At 50.5% G+C, this 16,893-nt stretch overlaps 2 protein-coding genes across 4 annotated transcripts in view; one reads left to right on the top strand and one right to left on the bottom strand.

The window, feature by feature from the left end:
• The window catches only part of TMEM8B (transmembrane protein 8B), a 37,115-nt gene extending 32,064 nt beyond the window's left edge, over window positions 1-5,051 (bottom strand). For all 3 annotated transcript variants that reach the window (XM_031450017.2, XM_031450014.2, XM_031450012.2), the window contains exons 1-2: window positions 4,464-5,051; window positions 2-191 (exon numbers count right to left, since the gene is read on the bottom strand). In XM_031450017.2, coding sequence (XP_031305877.1) covers window positions 2-191; window positions 4,464-5,001 — 728 coding nt within the window. In that variant the 5' untranslated portion in view covers window positions 5,002-5,051. The remainder of the gene's footprint in view (window position 1; window positions 192-4,463) is intronic.
• A 2,561-nt stretch (window positions 5,052-7,612) lies between these two features.
• FAM221B (family with sequence similarity 221 member B) lies at window positions 7,613-14,003 on the top strand. Its single transcript, XM_064490887.1, has 6 exons — window positions 7,613-8,250; window positions 8,428-8,579; window positions 12,831-12,941; window positions 13,105-13,302; window positions 13,483-13,602; window positions 13,966-14,003. Exons 1-6 carry the CDS (start codon window positions 7,613-7,615, stop codon window positions 14,001-14,003), a joined length of 1,257 nt encoding a protein of 418 aa, XP_064346957.1.
• Window positions 14,004-16,893: the final 2,890 nt, after the last annotated feature.

Here is a 16,893-nt window from a genome sequence, read left to right as displayed (position 1 = left end):
CACAGTCACACTTTGGTCTGGGCAGTGGTCCCCAAAGGTTCCCCCCTGCTCTTTGAAGATGATGAGGTTCCAAACGGCCAGGAATGTGTCTTCAGGAACATGGAAGTGGAAGAGCTCGGTGCTGGCAAAGGAGCGGAAAGGACTCAGCTTGCGGGGTGAGCAGGTGGAGTAGTCAGTCAGGAAGAGGCCTCCTGGGGAGCAGGCAGAAGAGAGAGGAGCAAAGTAGGACAGGCCTTTGCCAGAAAGCCCCAGGCACACCAGTCCTCCCCACACACAGCACCGACTCAACAAATGCTCTCCTCTGAGCCAGGAACCAGGTCTCCTGCCGCCCCCATCATCTGCTTTAATCCTGACAATGACCTCGGGGAAAATGACCTCTTTTTACAGATAAGGAAACTGAGGCTCAAACCTAGACCAAACTGAGGATTCAAACCTTGATCTGTCTAAATCCAAAACCAGGACCCTTTTTTTAGGGTCCCCACAGCTGCTGCCTTCACTTAGGAGCCATTGTTCTCTTTTAATATGCCTAACAAAACAAAGGTGTGGATGGAGGGGTGGTGCGTGTGTGCGCGCTGGCATGGGCTCCTAGGCTACTGAGCATGCGGGAACTCCACCTGTGGGCTTGGGCGTCAGCATGGAACTGTGAAACTTCCTTGTTTATTTTCTCCCCCTCTCTGTTCCCCTGCGGTCAGGAGACGTAAAAACCCTCAGAAGCTTCACAAGAGCTGCCTGTATACTGGCTCAGGGCAGTGGTAGGGAGGGGCGACTGTGGTGAGGCTCCAAGGGGCCTGCTTGGGTGGCAGAGGCAAGGACAGGAGCTGGCAGACCACCACAAGAGCCCCCAGGAGAAGGGGAAAGGAGAGTCAGCAAGGTCTCTGGGATTCAGAAGGAGCAGCCGGGGGCGCTTCCCGGAGGGAGGCCCCGTGAGGCAGTCAATCGGTGAGCCACTGGAATCTCGGACCACCTGGGAATACTCATATTCAGAGCAGGCCAGGGTTGGCAGATTGGGAGGAAGTGGTCCTCTGTAGCTGAAAAGCCAAGATACCTGATCATGGTTGTTAGGAGCAGAGCCCAGTGGCCAGGAAAGTCTGGTGAAAGCAGCTACCAGGCAAACACATAGGGACCAGGACTGCTGTGGCAGTGAAAAGAACACAGCAGCTTAGCTGGATAGAAGAGAGCCCCAAATGGCAGGCAAAGCTCTAGGGAATCTGACAGCTCTGGAGACTTAAGACCAGCCCCAGCAAAGCCCAGAAAGATGTCCCCAGAACATATGAGAAGGTTGGAAACTCAAGCCGCTTCAGAACAAGAGTAGGGGCATCAGGTAGGGGTGACCCTGAAGCCAAGTTTCCAGCCAAGTAGTAAATACCCACAGGCTTGCTTATTCTGACCATCTACCCCTCTGGAGATGAGAGATGTAACTCCAAAATTGAGGTATTTGAAATAACAGAGAAAGGACATCTGGAAAGGGAGGCTGCTGAGGAGGGAACATGGGACAAGGTTGGCCCCACTGAACTACAGCAACCTCGAGTCACCCTGCAGAGCTGTCCTATGCAGGTAGAGATCACTGGCCCTAGATGGGCCTGTGCTCATCTTCAAAGGCCATGGGTACACCCAAGGACTAGCCTGCCCAATTTAGACCACACGATCTGTCTCAATGTCAGCAAGGAAGACCTGCCACCTTGCAAGCTGAGCACTGCCCAGGAACTGGAGAGGCTCACAGGGCAGTGGTGATGTACCCAAGAGGGATGACAGGAAACGAACCAACTGATGGGGAAAGTAGGTTTCCTAGGAGCCCTGGCTGGGAGGCAGAAAGCTGAGGGCTGAATAACCTGGACACTGCAGTCACAGGAAAGCAGAGTGCTAGTGCACCCCCTGCTGGAGTCAGGGAAGGGCTTCTCCTCCTCAAAGCTGGGACCAGGGATAGGTCACCAGATGGGCCACTGCTACTGCTGGGAAGAGGCCAGGCCCCCAGCGCAGATGCTCAGAGAGCTGGTGGTGAAAGCAGCTAATGACCTTTGGGAAACAATGGACAGACGTGCACAAAGAGCCCTGTGATGAAAAGAACAAGGCATGGACTGGAGAATTGGGTAACTAGTTACACCACCTCAAAGCAGCGAGGGGCTACAGAGGTCACAGGATAGGCTGGTGGGAAAAGTGAATAAAAAGCAGCTGGGCTTGCTGGAAGGAACACAGACGTTCTGAGGGCAGATGTTTGAGAAAGCGAACACAGCCCCATTCACTCCAAGCTTTGGTTCAGGGTTTCACTAGGGCCTCCAGAGCTGGGTCCCAGAGGAAGCACCTAACCAAGCTCAGATGAACCTGTCCTGAATGTGCCAGTACTTCCGGATGAGGCCAGGGTGATTCTCCATCACCACCTCTGTCTCTGTCTCTGTCTCTCTCACACACACACATACACATAGGCTGAAGCTGGTCCTGCTAGTCACAGCACACAATAGAACAAAAGGTCATTTCCTATAATGGCAAGGCATTCCTGGGTTATGCAACTGCAGTCAGACAAGTCTAAGGAAAAGACTGAGGATATACTGAGGCTGACTGTGCTATCATGGTCCTGTGATACTGCCAGCCTCTCCTCAGGCAAAACCTATCACCACCACCAGGTCACAGAGCACCCCTGCAGGCCAGCAACTAGTAACAGCAGTCAGGGCAGCCCTGCCTGCTGTGAGGCCTAGTCAGTGCTCTTTTCCAACCTCATTACAATCCTCCCGAAGCACATGAACCTGCTCCTGGACAGTTCTGTTTTAATCCACACCTCTCAACTTCCTACAACTCCATGGCTGTCAGTCACCCTGCTCTCCTAGTCAGCCCAGTGTTAGCTCAATGGGCTCATGAACAAAGAAGCTGCGGGGGCAGGGATGGAAGCTATTAATTGGGCTCAACAGAATGGACTCCCTCTCACCCCAATTGAAAAACTGACCTGGATGGGGGCAGATGGGTTATTTATGTATGTTGTGGGAGGCATCCAGTATTGCCTCCAACCAAGGAAGGGATCATCCACTTGGAAGGTGACGCTTTAGTAATCTGTCTACAGGAGGAGCAAGAAGAGCTGAAAAGGAGCATGCATAGGCCACAACGTGTAGCTCCCCTCACACAACAACACAGGCACTAAGGACACATGGGCTCACATGCACCCCACACAACACACACGTGCCTACGCTCACCAACCCACAAGCATATACACATACTGCACATGCCCAGCATTCCCACAGACCCCTCAGGTACACACACAGACACATAAGTGCCCAGATAACAGTGAGCACCCACATAGAGCTTGCACATCTCTGCAGGGGCAGCAAGCTTTAGCGTGCATCGATCTCCTCAAGCTTGGGCATTGAACCAGGGCCCCAGAGCTCACTGAAATGCAGCCCCCACCCCCAGTTTCTCTGCTAGTTGTTACTGCTGAAGACTTCTTGGGTACATCTTCATTCCATCTAGAGAGCCACCCACCAGAGATGGCTGGGGGTTGGGGCTATGAAGACTCTCTATTACAGACTGATCTTTATGGCACATCTCCTACAGCCAGGACCCCCTCCTCCTCCCACATTCCACCCATTAGGAAGTTGGGTATCCCCCTCTCCTATCAGAGTCACTTCCTCACTGGATGGTGGCCCTGGGCTGACAACTGGCAAATGAGGAGTTTGTGGATGAAGCCCCCTTGTGGGCAGACAGGGGAGAGGATAGGCTGTGCTTTGAGTCTTTCTGCACTTAGATCTGTTTTCCTATTGCAGTGGGGGGGAAAAAAACCCACTAGTATGGAATAGGAATTAGGAAAACTTTTTCTAGCACCAGACCTGCCACTGACCAGCTGTATGACCTTGGGCAAACTGATCCCTTGCTGAGCCTCAGTTTCTCCATCTGTAAAATGGTCTCCGAGTTTCAACCCTGCTCTAAAAGCGTCAGGAATTATTCCTAGGCAAATCAAGCTTATTTGAAAGGAGACTTGTGACAAGAGTTAAACTCATTATAATGGCAACTAATCCACGTCCATCTGTTTGCTACACATTTATCTTCAAAAGAGCTTTCTCAACCTGTTTTAATGCATGCCCAGTACCTCAAAGGGTTAGTCCAGATCTTCCCACATGGACTAGAGGCTCTCTGCTGGGGGACTATGTCTCCCCCATCAAACTTCATGAGCAGGAGCAAAGCCCTCAAGACTTTCTTGGAAAAGCAAGGGTCAAAGTGGAGACAGGATGGACGCCAAGAAAGAAAACCTTGGAGTCTCTGTCTTTGGGACTATCAGCCACCTGCTGAGCCTCAAATCCACAGTTACTGCTCTTCTGACCCTCCCAATTCCTCTCAGTTACGTAAGACTTCTCTCCTCCCTACTCCTCTCTTCTTCGCCAATGATCTAGTTGCCCAGGTCCCACCTCTGCTGAATCCCTCCAGTCCACCCGTCCCTGCCAGAACCCCATCCCTGCCTCAGTCTTTCCTGTTTCTGCACTCACCAGCCCCTGGGCCAAGGACAGACAACAGCAACAGCAGCAATAAGGCTGGTGGCAGCTGGAGCCCAGACCTGAGTCGAGGCTGGGAGAGGGGCAGGGTATGAGAGAGAGGGGTGGGCAGTGGGAGAGACTTGGGTAAACACAGAGATGAGGGCAAAGGCTGGGATACAGAGTTGGGCTGGGCTGGACACTGGGGCTTGTACAAGGGCAGGGGATGTGATGGAAGGAGGGGCTGTGGTTGGGACTGGAGCAAAGGCAAGGGTTGGGCCCCAGGCTTAAGCAAATATTGTGAATGGGGTTGGGACAGGGGCTGGGCTGGGATTTGGGAAAAGAGGTGAAACAGGGGCAGGGGCTGGGATGGGTGCCAGGCCAGGGACTGGGATTGGGACTGGAAGGGGAACCTGAGTTGGGACCCGAATCTGGGCATTCGCTGGGACCCAGGCCGGAGCTGGACCTGATGTGGAAAGCGGGGCGAGGGCGGGGTCGGGGGCCAAGGCCTGGATGAGGATAGGACAAGGGGCCGGGACAAGGGCTGGGCCATGGCCCGGGGCGGGGGCGGGGCCGGACAGGCCAGCGCGGGGCGCTCGCAGAGCTGACCCGCGGCTCCGCTCCCACCCCCCGGGGGGTGTCTCCGGTGTTCTCGCGGGCCCGGGGCCGGGGTCGGGTCGGCTGGGGTCGGGCCGGGGACCTGGGTAGGAGTTCAGGCCTGGGCGACTCCGGGCTGCGCTGGACCGGCGATAACCAGGCCCCGCGGCGGCGGCGGCCTCGGCCTGACGTCATATGGTGCTCCGCCCCTCGATTAATTCTATTGGTCCTTGTTAGTAAAGCCCGCCCCCGGCCCTAGTCTATTGGTCTCTAACTTGGCCCTGGGGGCTCGAGGACAGACTGCCCCAGCCCCAGCTACCAGAGCCCTTGTGTCTCTCACCCCAACTGCGAAGCCCAGATGCCCCCATCAGATCCTCATAGCCCCCACTGACCACACAACAGACAACTCATAGGAGCCCTACAGAGAACCTCACAAACCCAGACACCCACAACGTCCCCACAGAGATCTGCAGACCCTACCCAGAGACTCTCACAGAGTCTCACAAAAATCCCACAAAACCCCCTTAAAAGAAGTGAACTCTCTAGGTTTGTCCCCTCCGGGTCCATTGCAGCCCCCTCAGGAGACCTTACTCACCGGGGCGGTGACCAGACTGCTGTTGCCAAGGAGACTGCTGGGCGTTCAGGTTGCCCTGGTGACGGATCCCTCCACTCCTGGCCCGGGTTCCAGAGGCTTTAGTCAAGCTCCTCATCATCCCTCCCCCTCACACCTTTCCTCAGATCTGGCCAGAGTTCCTTTGTGAATTTCTGCAGGTGTCCAAGTCCCCTCCCTAAGTCGTAGACTTGCAAGCAAGGCCTCTCACCAACAGCGCCTGCAGCCAGGGCTCATCCACGGTTAAGAGCCTTCTCACCCTCGGGACCAACACTGCCCCTTCCCGACTTCAGACAAGACCCTACGTAAGGACTTGTAACAGCCAAGACAAAGCCCAGAGATATGTAGTCTCTCAAATGCCTCCTCCTCCAAATCCTCCCATTCTGTCCTAATTCCTTCTGTCCCTTCCTACCTACCTCAGTCCAACCCCCTACCCCTCTCCACTTTTCATCCTTATCTTCCCCATTCCCCATGTCCCCCACGTTTCTCCACTCAGTCCCCTCCTCCCATCCTCCGGTTCTTCACCCTCAGGCCCCCTTTTCCTCTTGCTGAAGATCTGGCCATTTTCCACCCCATCATCCTACCTTTCCCCTACTTGCTGTCCCCTTCTCCTATGGAAAGGCCCCGATGAGTTTAAGAAATTATTAATGTAATATCTCTGGAGCATGGGCCATATTAGAGAGCAGCAGAAGTTAAGTAAGGCTGGACTCCTTAGGCAATGTTGCAAAAGATGACAGGCCTTGAGTGTCAGGGCCAAGAAATTTGGACCCAATTCCTAGCCAGAGTCACTGAGTGTTTTTAAGCAAGGGAATGCCATTGTCGGGTTTGCATTTTAGAAAGGTCTTGCTTGGGTCGTTAAGGACGGCTGACCCCTCTTGGACATCCTCCCAAGATAAATTAGGCACAGTCCACTCCCCACAGAATCCTGGGCTTACCTCAGCATAACACCAGCTCATTTGTATTGTCATTTTGGTTAACCTGTCTCCTTCCCAGATTCTCTCTACTGAGTCCAGTGCCTGAATAAAAGTGATAAGATTAAGTTCTTTGTAAAAGAAGAAGTTACATAAATCAATGAAAGAATAGGTGAGTGGATTAATATGCTGGGGAAGGCAACAGAGGGGCAAAGTTATTACATAATCCAGGTAGAAAATGACAAGAACTTGAACAAAATTGGCGGGAAAGGAGAGGAGAGAATGGATTTGGGGGATATTTAGAAGATAGGAAATATAGTTATTGGTGCCTATTTGAAGATGAGGGCTGAGGGGAAAGGATAAATCTCAGAGTTCAGTTTTGATGCCCTATGGGACATCCATTTAGCAATGTCCAGCAGGCAATTGGTTATGACTAAGTACAGGGGTTTAAAGAGGTCTAAGCTGGAAATATGGATTTAGGAGTCATCATCATACACTTGGATATAGCTGAAAACCTGAACATGAATGATCTCACCTAGGGTTGGTGGGTGAGGGGGTGTCCCTGGGCAAAACTAGACTGTGAATAATTTAAAAAAAAAAGATGTCTAGGTTCCATGAAAGACCAACTGGGGAAAAAAAATCATATTGGGCCCTGCCTAATGTATCCTCCTGCACTCTTGCGAGCAAACCCCAACTTTGGCTTGGTATTCCCAGCCTTTAGAAGTCCCTAGCCTGACCTGCATTGCCCTCAGGTATGCCCAGAACCCTGTCCTTGGACTAGCCAAGATACTATGTTCAGGCCCCCTCCTCTGCTACCATGTACTGATGGGATTCAGACTGCTTCAGCCTTCTAGTATGCCATATGGAGTCTAGGCACATAAGTTAACCTCCTGGCACTGTACCCTGACCCAGAGCTCACCTGGCTTCCCCCTTGTATCTCGGGTACACTGAAAACCTTATCCTAATTCCAGAGCCCCCTGTGAATCCTGACTTTGCAGACCCTCCAATCCCAACCTAATGAAACATGTACCCTGTTCTACCACTAGATGGAAGCAGACAAGGTCACAGAAGAGCCTCATACCACCATGGATGCAGAAGAGCACCTTTCTTCAAAGGACTCCTCCGCTGAGGACTCACGGGAGCCCCCTATCCCTGAAGAGCCTCCCATCTCTGAAACCCCTTTAGAGCCCTTTGACTCTGAATCTCATATGACGCCATCTATTTCCCAGGTCCCGTTAGAGACCCACACCTCTGAAACCCCTTTGGAGCCTTCCATCTCTGAGACTCCTTTAAAGACCGATAACTCTGAAACCCCTTTAAAGCCTTCCATCCCAGAAACCCCTTTAGGACACTCTACCTCTGAGGTCTCTCTGGAGACCCCTAACCCTGAGATCCTGTTGGGGACTCACATCTCTGACATCGCAGAGAAACACCTTACTTTTCATACCTCATCACTAAGCCAGGTCCCTGCATCTTTCTCTGATGATCCGAAGGAAGAGCCCTTTGAGTCTTCCTTGGACTCCATCCAGACCACTGACTCTGAGAGCCTTCAAAAGCACTCCCTTTCAGGCCCTCCAGCCTCACTCCACCTGGACACACCTGCAAAAGAGGGGGAAGAGGAAGAAGAGGGCGAGAAAAGGGTGGATGCCACAGACAGCACCACTCACACAGCTCAGCCTGAACAGAAGCCGGGCAAGAAGAAGGGGAAGAAGGGAATCAGCCGTAATTGCTCCAGCCCTTCCCCCTTTCTCAGCACTGTCTTTGACCTGCCCCAGCAGGAGGGGATTGGGTTACTCTTTGACTGGGCCCCTTCTCTCAATTTTCGAGCCTCCTCACCTCCCCTTAGTTACTCAGCCCCTCCCTCCCTAGGTTACACAGTCCACCCAATGATCCCTGCTAAGCAGGCAAACCTGGCGAAAGTGGCTAAGGCACTGCACAGAGAGAAGTCTGGTGCTCGGGTGGATTATCTTTTCCAATGGGAGAAGGATGCAGCCCTGAATGCCATCCAGACAGGTGAGCCCAGGCAGCCTTTCAGAGGCCCGTGACAGGCCCATGGCCATCCTCCAATCCAACAGGATCTAGGAACCTGCTTGTTCAATGGACAGCTACTCCTTGTGGGAATGGCAATGCTACCTGCCTAGACTAGGTCTGGGAGTAGGTGGGGTGGTTGGTGGAGCAGGCAGTTAGGCCAGGGTAGATGAGGGGAGATGCAGACAAAAAGTAGGGATATTCATAAAAAGCCCAGGCAGGAACAGGTGGCTAGTTCAGTTAAAAACAGAAGGACCACAACAGGCCAGCCCCAGATCTAGGACTCAGATAGCCTGCACTGAGCAGACCCTAAGGCTGAGTTGGCCGAGGACCCTGGACAGTTTCCCGGAGACTTGTTGCTCTGACATGGCAAAAGGCCTTAGTCCCCTTGGTGGAACTCCATTAAAAGGCTGTCACCCTTGCATGCTAGACCCATGATCACCTGGGAACCCAAAGCTTTGAGTTTCCTCACCAAAGAGGAGAGCCATGTCTTCTCACCCTATTGATTCCAAGTCTCAGCCCAGAATGAATACCTGTCCTGTTAATGGCATGCTGGGCTTACCTGCATCTGTGTAAAGGGTATTCAGAAAAATCGTGTGAACACATGCCATCCTGTGTGTGAGCACATGCACCTGTGTCACTGAACTTTGTATCTATAGGAATTCCCTTCAGTAAGAGGGCCACCCTGACCTGTTATAAGGATTCTGGGGCTTCTAGACTGAACACAATAGATATCACTGTATTTGTTTTCATCTCTCATACTTCCTTTTCCCTTATGTCAAACCTAGATGAGCCTAAGATATAAAGATAACTGGGTAATTCTATGTCCTTATCTCTCCTTCATGTAATTTACTTGCCTTATTCCCATACCGGGCCAAGAAAGTCAGAGTGATCTCATTTGTTTCTCAGCCTCGTTCAGGCATTGAAATGGCTTTGCTTATTGAACATCCTCTGTCATGCTTACTTATTCTTCTTGCAAATGCAGGGTCTGTTCAGTCTCCTCCTTCTCAGAACCTCCGATCTACTCCCTACTCTTCAAAGCCACTGCATTTCCTCTTCAGACTGAACTTCTTCATTTTCCTGTTTAAACTGGCAGTTTTATACAGAAATTTAAGTGTCATTCAATCCTAAACAAAGATATTTGGGGCTGCCTTCGAATATTGGGGAACTTGAGTCCCTAGAGACACCAAGGGACTCCATCACAGTATATGTGATGTATAGAGAAATATCAAGTGTAAGCTTTTCTTTTATTCATTCAGTATTTATTGAGCTCCAACTACATGCCAGGCATTGGGCTAGCTGTGGAAGTGGTGATGCTGGTGGGATTTCAAAGACAAAAATCCCTGAAACAATTTGTACTCTAATAAGAGATACCGATAAGTAAATGAATAATTATAACTCATTTTCATAATTGCTATGATTGAGGTCAGCCCAGAGTCCTGCATGAGCAGAGAAAAGGGGCACCTAGTCTTGGGGACTTGGGGGAGGGATGATTTCTCGGCCAAAATCTGTGAGATGAGTAAGAAGAGGTGGCCAGGTACAAAGTGGTGTAAGGTGACACAACAGGGCAAGGCACCAGTAGGAAACTGTGAGCAATGCAGTACACCGCTGCGGAGAGCAATGGCCAGAGGAGCCTAGCTAGGCACCAGAAAGGCAGAACTGCACAGGCATTTCTGTGCCAAACTCAAAAGTTGGGATTATATCCTGAGGGCAACTGAGATTCACTAAAAAAAAAAAAAATTTAAATAGGATAATAACATGAACAAATTTGTATTTTTGAAAGATCTTCTGGCAGTAGGATAGCCTGGAGAGAGACAAGACTGGGGACAGGAAGACTACAGTGTGGGGCACTGGTAATAAACCAGGTGAGAAGTGGATGGGCAGAGGTAAAGAGAAGTAGACTGATTCAAGAAATGCTAAGAAGGTAAAATTGATCATTGAATCATTGGATGTGTAGGATAAGACAGAGGGACATGCCTGGAATGTCACCGAGGTTTTTGGCTTTAGTTACTGATTGGATGATGGTGCTATTAACTGAATGCCTAAAACAGTGTAGGTGTTTAATATGTGTTGGGTGAACGGAGGACAAAGGATGAGGGCCAAGTCTGGAAGGAATCATTGGTTATAACACATTTGCAGAGCTTGTGGAAAAGGCTGGTAGAATAGTAGAAAGCTGGCTATTTGGGTCTAAAGCTTAGGAGAGAGGTCCAGGCTGAAGACATCTTTCACATAAAGACAGCTGTATGTTGTGTGATGTTCTAAGCATAAAGAGATATTATCATGCAAATGAGACTGTGACTGTGGGATTGACTGTGTTGTGCAGAGTCAAAATAGTGTCCCAGATAATGTCTCCTCCCCCTGCCAATCTTTGTCTAATTATAACAGGAAGAAGGTTTGGAATCACGGCAGAGTAGAAGGCTTTCTGCCGGAATACACAGCCAAGTGGTCAGTTGTCCCACTTTAAGGGCACAGACACCTGTAACAGAGTCTGAGGTGTAGTTGCCATTCTGATTCAAACTCTAGTCTTATTCATCTGAAACTGGGCAATGACTCCCACATTGGTGCTTGAACTTGACTCTCCCAGGCCCTCAGGCCAGGCCTTGATCAATGGGCACTAACCCTTGTTCACCTCTGCACCTCATCTGTTCATCCACTGCTTCCTGCTATTCCAGACAGAGTTCAGAATTCCTCTAGTGGAATCCTGGCCCCCTCGCACCTCCATTGTGACTTTGTCCACACTCTGCCCTTTCAACCAAGCTTCCCTGATGTAAAGGGGCATTGACACTACGGGCTGTCAGTGTCAAGACAGAAGCATCAAAGGCAAAAGCCACATCTGGTCAGGCTTCAGATCCCCAGAGACCATGGGTAAGACAAGAAAACCTAGTCTGACAATTAGGCACAGAATTGTATACTGTGGCCCTGGCCAGAGTCAAAGACCGCAGGACACTAACTCTTTCTCATTCTCCTTATGGAACTTCAGGCTTTGTCAGGAGTACTGGGTGTCTCTTCCTCCTGAAGGAATCTGCTCATTTATTTAGCCAAGCAATTCATGTTCTCTAAGCACCTATTTTGTGCCAGATCCTATGTTAGGACTAAAGACATAGATGAAAAGACAGGCCTTCCTTGGAGAAACTCACAGGCTAATGGGAATACAAGTGAACAGTCCATTGTAATGCACTGAACTGGCATAGGAGTAGCACAAGGAGCCATGGAAGGCAAGAGGAGGGGCCCCCAGACAGACAGGGGAAGTCAAGGACAACTTTTTGTGGAGGTGCCTTCATTGCCTTTAAATGGGAATAAGAGTCCCACAGCTAAAGGTCCCACTCCTTGGGGATGCAGACAAGATTCTTGGCTAGAAGTACCCTCAGCTCTTGTGGAGGATAAGGAAATCTGAGTGGGAAGTGCCTCCCACATTTACACCGCACCACCCTTGCCTTGTGGTGAGACTGACCGTCAAGCCAAACAGTTTCAGACCTCACTGCTGAAACCATGCTTTCGGGGGTTGTGGTCTCTTGCTGGTGCCTGCTCTCAGGGATGCATCTTAGGCTCACCTGCCTTTCCATGCCTCCTTTCTTAGTCTCACATGCTTATATAATTTTTGCTCTCCGCCAATCATGACTTCTGGCCTCCCCCTTGCTCCTACCCTTGGAGAGCCATAGGCAGCCCTTCTCAAGTTCATAGAAGGCATTAGTTCAGTAACACCAGGAACACAGAAGCAAAGTATGAAGGTGACAACCTGGAGAAGTGAGAGAAGCCCTCCTCCTGCCTCCTGGCATCAGGGCTGCCCAACCACCTCCCCCACTTCAAGGCCCTTGCATACCATGCTCCTGAGGAGCCAGTCCCCACCATCTACTCTGCACCTGACCAGTCCTCTTCCCTTTCCCTCACCTTAAACACTTCAAGGAAACAAAGCTAAGTTTGACTCTAATGTTGGGAGGAGAGATTGAGAATTCCCACAGTCACAGAGAATTCAGCGAGATACATGTTCATCATCAAATAAAACTTCACTGATAATCTTCTTGCTCAGAACTGGACTGTCTTCAGTCACTTCTGACAGGCAGACACAGATGGAGTAGATTCCAGGGTGAGAAGGGATCTGAAGACACTTGTTGGGCATTGAGAAAACCTTGAGGAAAAAAGTCTAATGGGGTAGGGATGAAGACTGGTGGTTGAGATAGATAACACACGGGGGGAGCTTGGGTAATTTTTCCTTCTTACTCAGTCCTCCACACCCAGGTCTCTACATTGGCTGGCGCTGCCCCCATTATCTATGGGACTGTTTCCAGATTGGGGATGAGTCCAAGTGCTTTTGTGGACACTTGTTGAGAGAGCATCATATTATCTCAGGTAGGGGAGAAGCGACCATCCCTTGTCCGTGTGGAGCGAGAACCGCCCTTTGTTGTGTGTTGGGAGGTCTGAGAGCAAATGTGTGTGTATGTTTGTTTGGGGGAAGACAGGCCAAGCCCTAGCGGGTCCTGGTCTAATCCTACCACTGCCCCCTTCTCCACAGACATATCTGTGCCCTGCAACGTGGGCCAGTGCCGCTGCCTCATGTTCTGCTTTATCCCATCACGCCCAGAGGAGGTGGGTGAGTTCTGGCTCAAGAGACGGACCACCTTTGACCCCAGGGCTTGGAGGGCCCAATGTCGCTGCAAACACAGCCATGAAGACCACAAAGCTGCCGGGTCACATTCCTGCAGGGTCAAAGGTACCTTCTAGGGCAAGGGGAGTGTAGGGGTAGGGATAGGTGCAAACAGTTTGGGGATGAGGATGGGGAGCTGGAAGGAGAGACTTGGGCTTATGGTTGGTGAGGAAGAGATGAGAATGCAGTCAGCCCTGGGGGAAGCCCCAAGTCCCTGTACTTTTCTTAGCTGCTCCCTTGCCCTAGGCTGTTCCTGCAGATGCTTTGAGTCTAATTTTCTCTGTGCTGCCTGTGACCGGCGCTGGGAGGAACATGAGACTTTCTTTGAAACTGAGGAGACCCGGCGACGAGGAGGGAGGCCTCACGGTGAGGGGGCAACCTTGGACAGGGGCCCATTCCAGGGTCTGTAATCAGAAGGCCAGGCAGGAAGGCACTCCTCCCCTCAGCCATCCCATCCAGGACTGCTTCACCCACTCCCTCCCTGAATCCCATACCTGCACTGGTTTCCACTCCCCAGGAGCAGACTATATGCCTTTTGCAGAGATGCCTACTGTCCAAGAAGCCATCATCAACAACTCTGACTTCGAGATCCTCCAGAAGGAGGGGCCCTCTTGCCCTCCCAGCCCCCACCCTAGTCCCCCTGGGCTCCCTAGCCCACGCAGCCTCCAGCCTGGTCCTATGTCTAACCTGCGTCCCTGACCCGTTCACCTCTGCTCTTCCCTCCTCCAGGGACAGACACTGTCAACACCTGGCACAGGCCTCTGTGAGCCTGGCCCAGTTCAGCAATAAAGGGGAAGCCACTGGAATCTGACTGGCTCTGTATGAGGCAGATAGAGCCCGCCCAGGGACAGACACCTTAGGACCTTAGAGTCAGCACCTACTGGGGGAAAGAGAGAGGACCACGCAGGAGAGAGGTTGGATCCAGCCATCTGCCTCCACCATACCCACATTCAAGCTGCTAGCTCTGGCTTCAGAAGGAGAGAGTGGCTTCAAGGAAGCCAAAGAAGGAAAGGATTTCAAGAAGGATAGAGTGAGCAGTGATGTTAGATGCAGGTGGGGGCTCCAATAAGATAAAGACTGAAAAGTGTCCATTGGATTTTGTAATTAGGTCTTTGGTGACCTCAGAGAGTGCAGTTTCAGTGGTGCAGTGGAGGCAGGAAGCAAATAGCAGTGACTGTGAAGGAGTTTCTTTAAGAAGCTTAGATGGAAAGAGCAGGGAAGAAGTCAGACAATACCCACAGGGGGATGTGAAGTCAAGGAAGCATTTTTTAGGAAGGGAAAAGGGAGGGGCCAGTAAAGACCTTGAAGGATGCACGAGAGAAAGAGAGATGCCTGGTGGAACCAGATCTCAAAGATGGAGGGGATGAGGTCAAGGCAGAGGTGAAGGGATTTACTCTGGATGGAGAAACACCACTTCCTAAGACGAAGAAGAAGGAAGAAAGAAAGGATGGGGCCTTCCCTGAGCTGCAGGGAGTAGGATTTTGTGGAAGTTCTCCTGTGAAATAGGAGACAAGGTCAGTTCATGGTGGGGGAGGAGAAGAATAAGAGTCGGGAGTAGGAGACAGGAAGAGAAAGGTGAAGTTTGGGAGGGCTAATGAGGGGAACTGGAGAAAAACCTCACCAGTGGGTAACTGAGGATTCAGATATAGTTGGAAGCAGGAACCTAATTAGGGAAGCAAACTAGATTAATGGGTGGTGATGGGAAGGGTGTCAGGGAGGATGATCAGCAAAATACAGCAAAAGAAGGCTTGAGGATGTGGAAGGCACTGACCATACAGATAGGGAATGAAAGTGAAGCCCGGAAACAATTGACAGATTGAAAAAAGGAACAGAAGTCTCTAATGAGATCCAGTAGCAGCTGTAGTGGCAGGGATCGAAGTATAGGAGACAGTGGCCAGAACCTGCAAAGCGCTGCTTTCCAATGAGAGCAGCTGCAAGTGATCACAAGGGCCTGGAGGAGAGAAGACAGTGGGCCAGGAGCCAGCATCAGTGAATGCAGGGGAGTGACTAGGAAGCCCATAGATGATTCTTATGGGGAATAGGAGATTCTGACACTAGTGGCCTCTGTGATCTTGGGCAAGTCACTCCGTTTCTGGATCTGTAAAATAGTATAACCTCTGTGCTACCTGCTTCTAAGAGAACCCAAAGAAATAACCAGTTTCAAAGGATTTTGTACTCACCTACCTGTCCTGGCTGGTTTCATTCCTGTCTTATCTGGAACCTCTTATCTCTTGCCCTTCTCCAGAGCAGCTCTAAGGGATGCTACTGTCCCAGAGGCACCACAGAGAACTGCAGCTTCCAGGGCACAGAGGCCATCTAACCTTCCAAGGAAAGGAATGCAACTTTGCTAGAACTCCTGGGGGAAATCACAGGGTCAAATGTCTGCCCTTTGGAGGAGAAAAGACTCTCTAACAATAATATGGCTATTCAAAAGAGATCATTACTATCTATAGAAGAAGAGTTTCTCATTACTGGTTATATACAATTAGCACCATGATGACCATTCACTAAAACCAATTCAACTAATAATCAACAACAAAGGAGTGGTTACTATGATAAATTCAGTCAAGGAAGCATTATGCAGCTATTTCAAAGCGTATTTACACAGACTATGTAATAATATGGGAAACTGATTGTAGATGAGAGAATAAAAATATGCAATACATTGCCTTATATTTTATGAAAAAGGAGATGAAAACACCAAATGTTATTCATTCTACAAGTAATTATTGAGCACCTATATACACGTCAGGCCATGTGCTAAAAAAAAAAAAAAAGGTACAGTGGTGACTTCTGTCCTGTGTTAAACTCAGACTAAAACTTACCTGGTGTGAGCATATTAGCATTTTGTGACCCCATATTTCTGATGTCAAAATATATATTCCAGCAGAACGAAATATACTTCTGACGTAGTCATAACGCATTTCCCTTGTCCTTCAAACCCGCCCTACTTACAGAAAATGCCAGGCACAGAGCTAACATATCACATATTATTTCTGATTGGGGAAGAACATTGAATACGTACTCTTCTGCTTATTAGACAAGTAAGTTAATAGCTTTGAAACGATCAAGGGTCTGAAACTGTCCTTGTAGGGTAAACGCTGGGTATCTATCCCACCAGTTAAAAAATGACCCCGTCCCAATTCACCTTCAGCCCCACCCGCTTGGCGTCCTCCACCCGCCTCTTTCTTCAGGGACTCCTGCCGCCTGGGGACTCTGAGGGCAACAGTGCCTCTTGGAGCCAATAAACGCCGTATCCCGAACCCCGCCCTCCTCCTGGCCAATGGGGTGAAAGGGTCTACAATCTCGGAGCCTCCGTGCGGCAGGTGAAGGAGTGCCTCCCCCTTCCTCGCAGCCCACCAGTAGGGGCAGCCCAGAATAGGAGGAACCAATACGATAAAAGCCCTGCCACCCACGAGCCGCAACCTAAGCCTGGCGGACGTTGTGTTGAGAGCCAATAAGACGGAAATCCCACCTCCAGGTCTCTCAGTCCTTCCAATGGAGTGAGAAACTATCTCATAGCGAAACTAGGGAGGGGATCCAATGGAAAAGGAACTTTCACGCTGACTAGAGGACGAAGCCAATGGAATGGAAAATGCGCCCTTTAGTTGATATAAGAAGCCAATGAGATTAAAAGATCCCGCCTCTACCGAGGCG

Source organism: Camelus dromedarius, chromosome 10 (assembly GCF_036321535.1).
Source record: "Camelus dromedarius isolate mCamDro1 chromosome 10, mCamDro1.pat, whole genome shotgun sequence".
In the NCBI taxonomy this organism is placed as follows: Eukaryota; Metazoa; Chordata; class Mammalia; order Artiodactyla; family Camelidae; genus Camelus; species Camelus dromedarius.
This window is presented reverse-complemented; position numbering and strand designations above follow the sequence as displayed.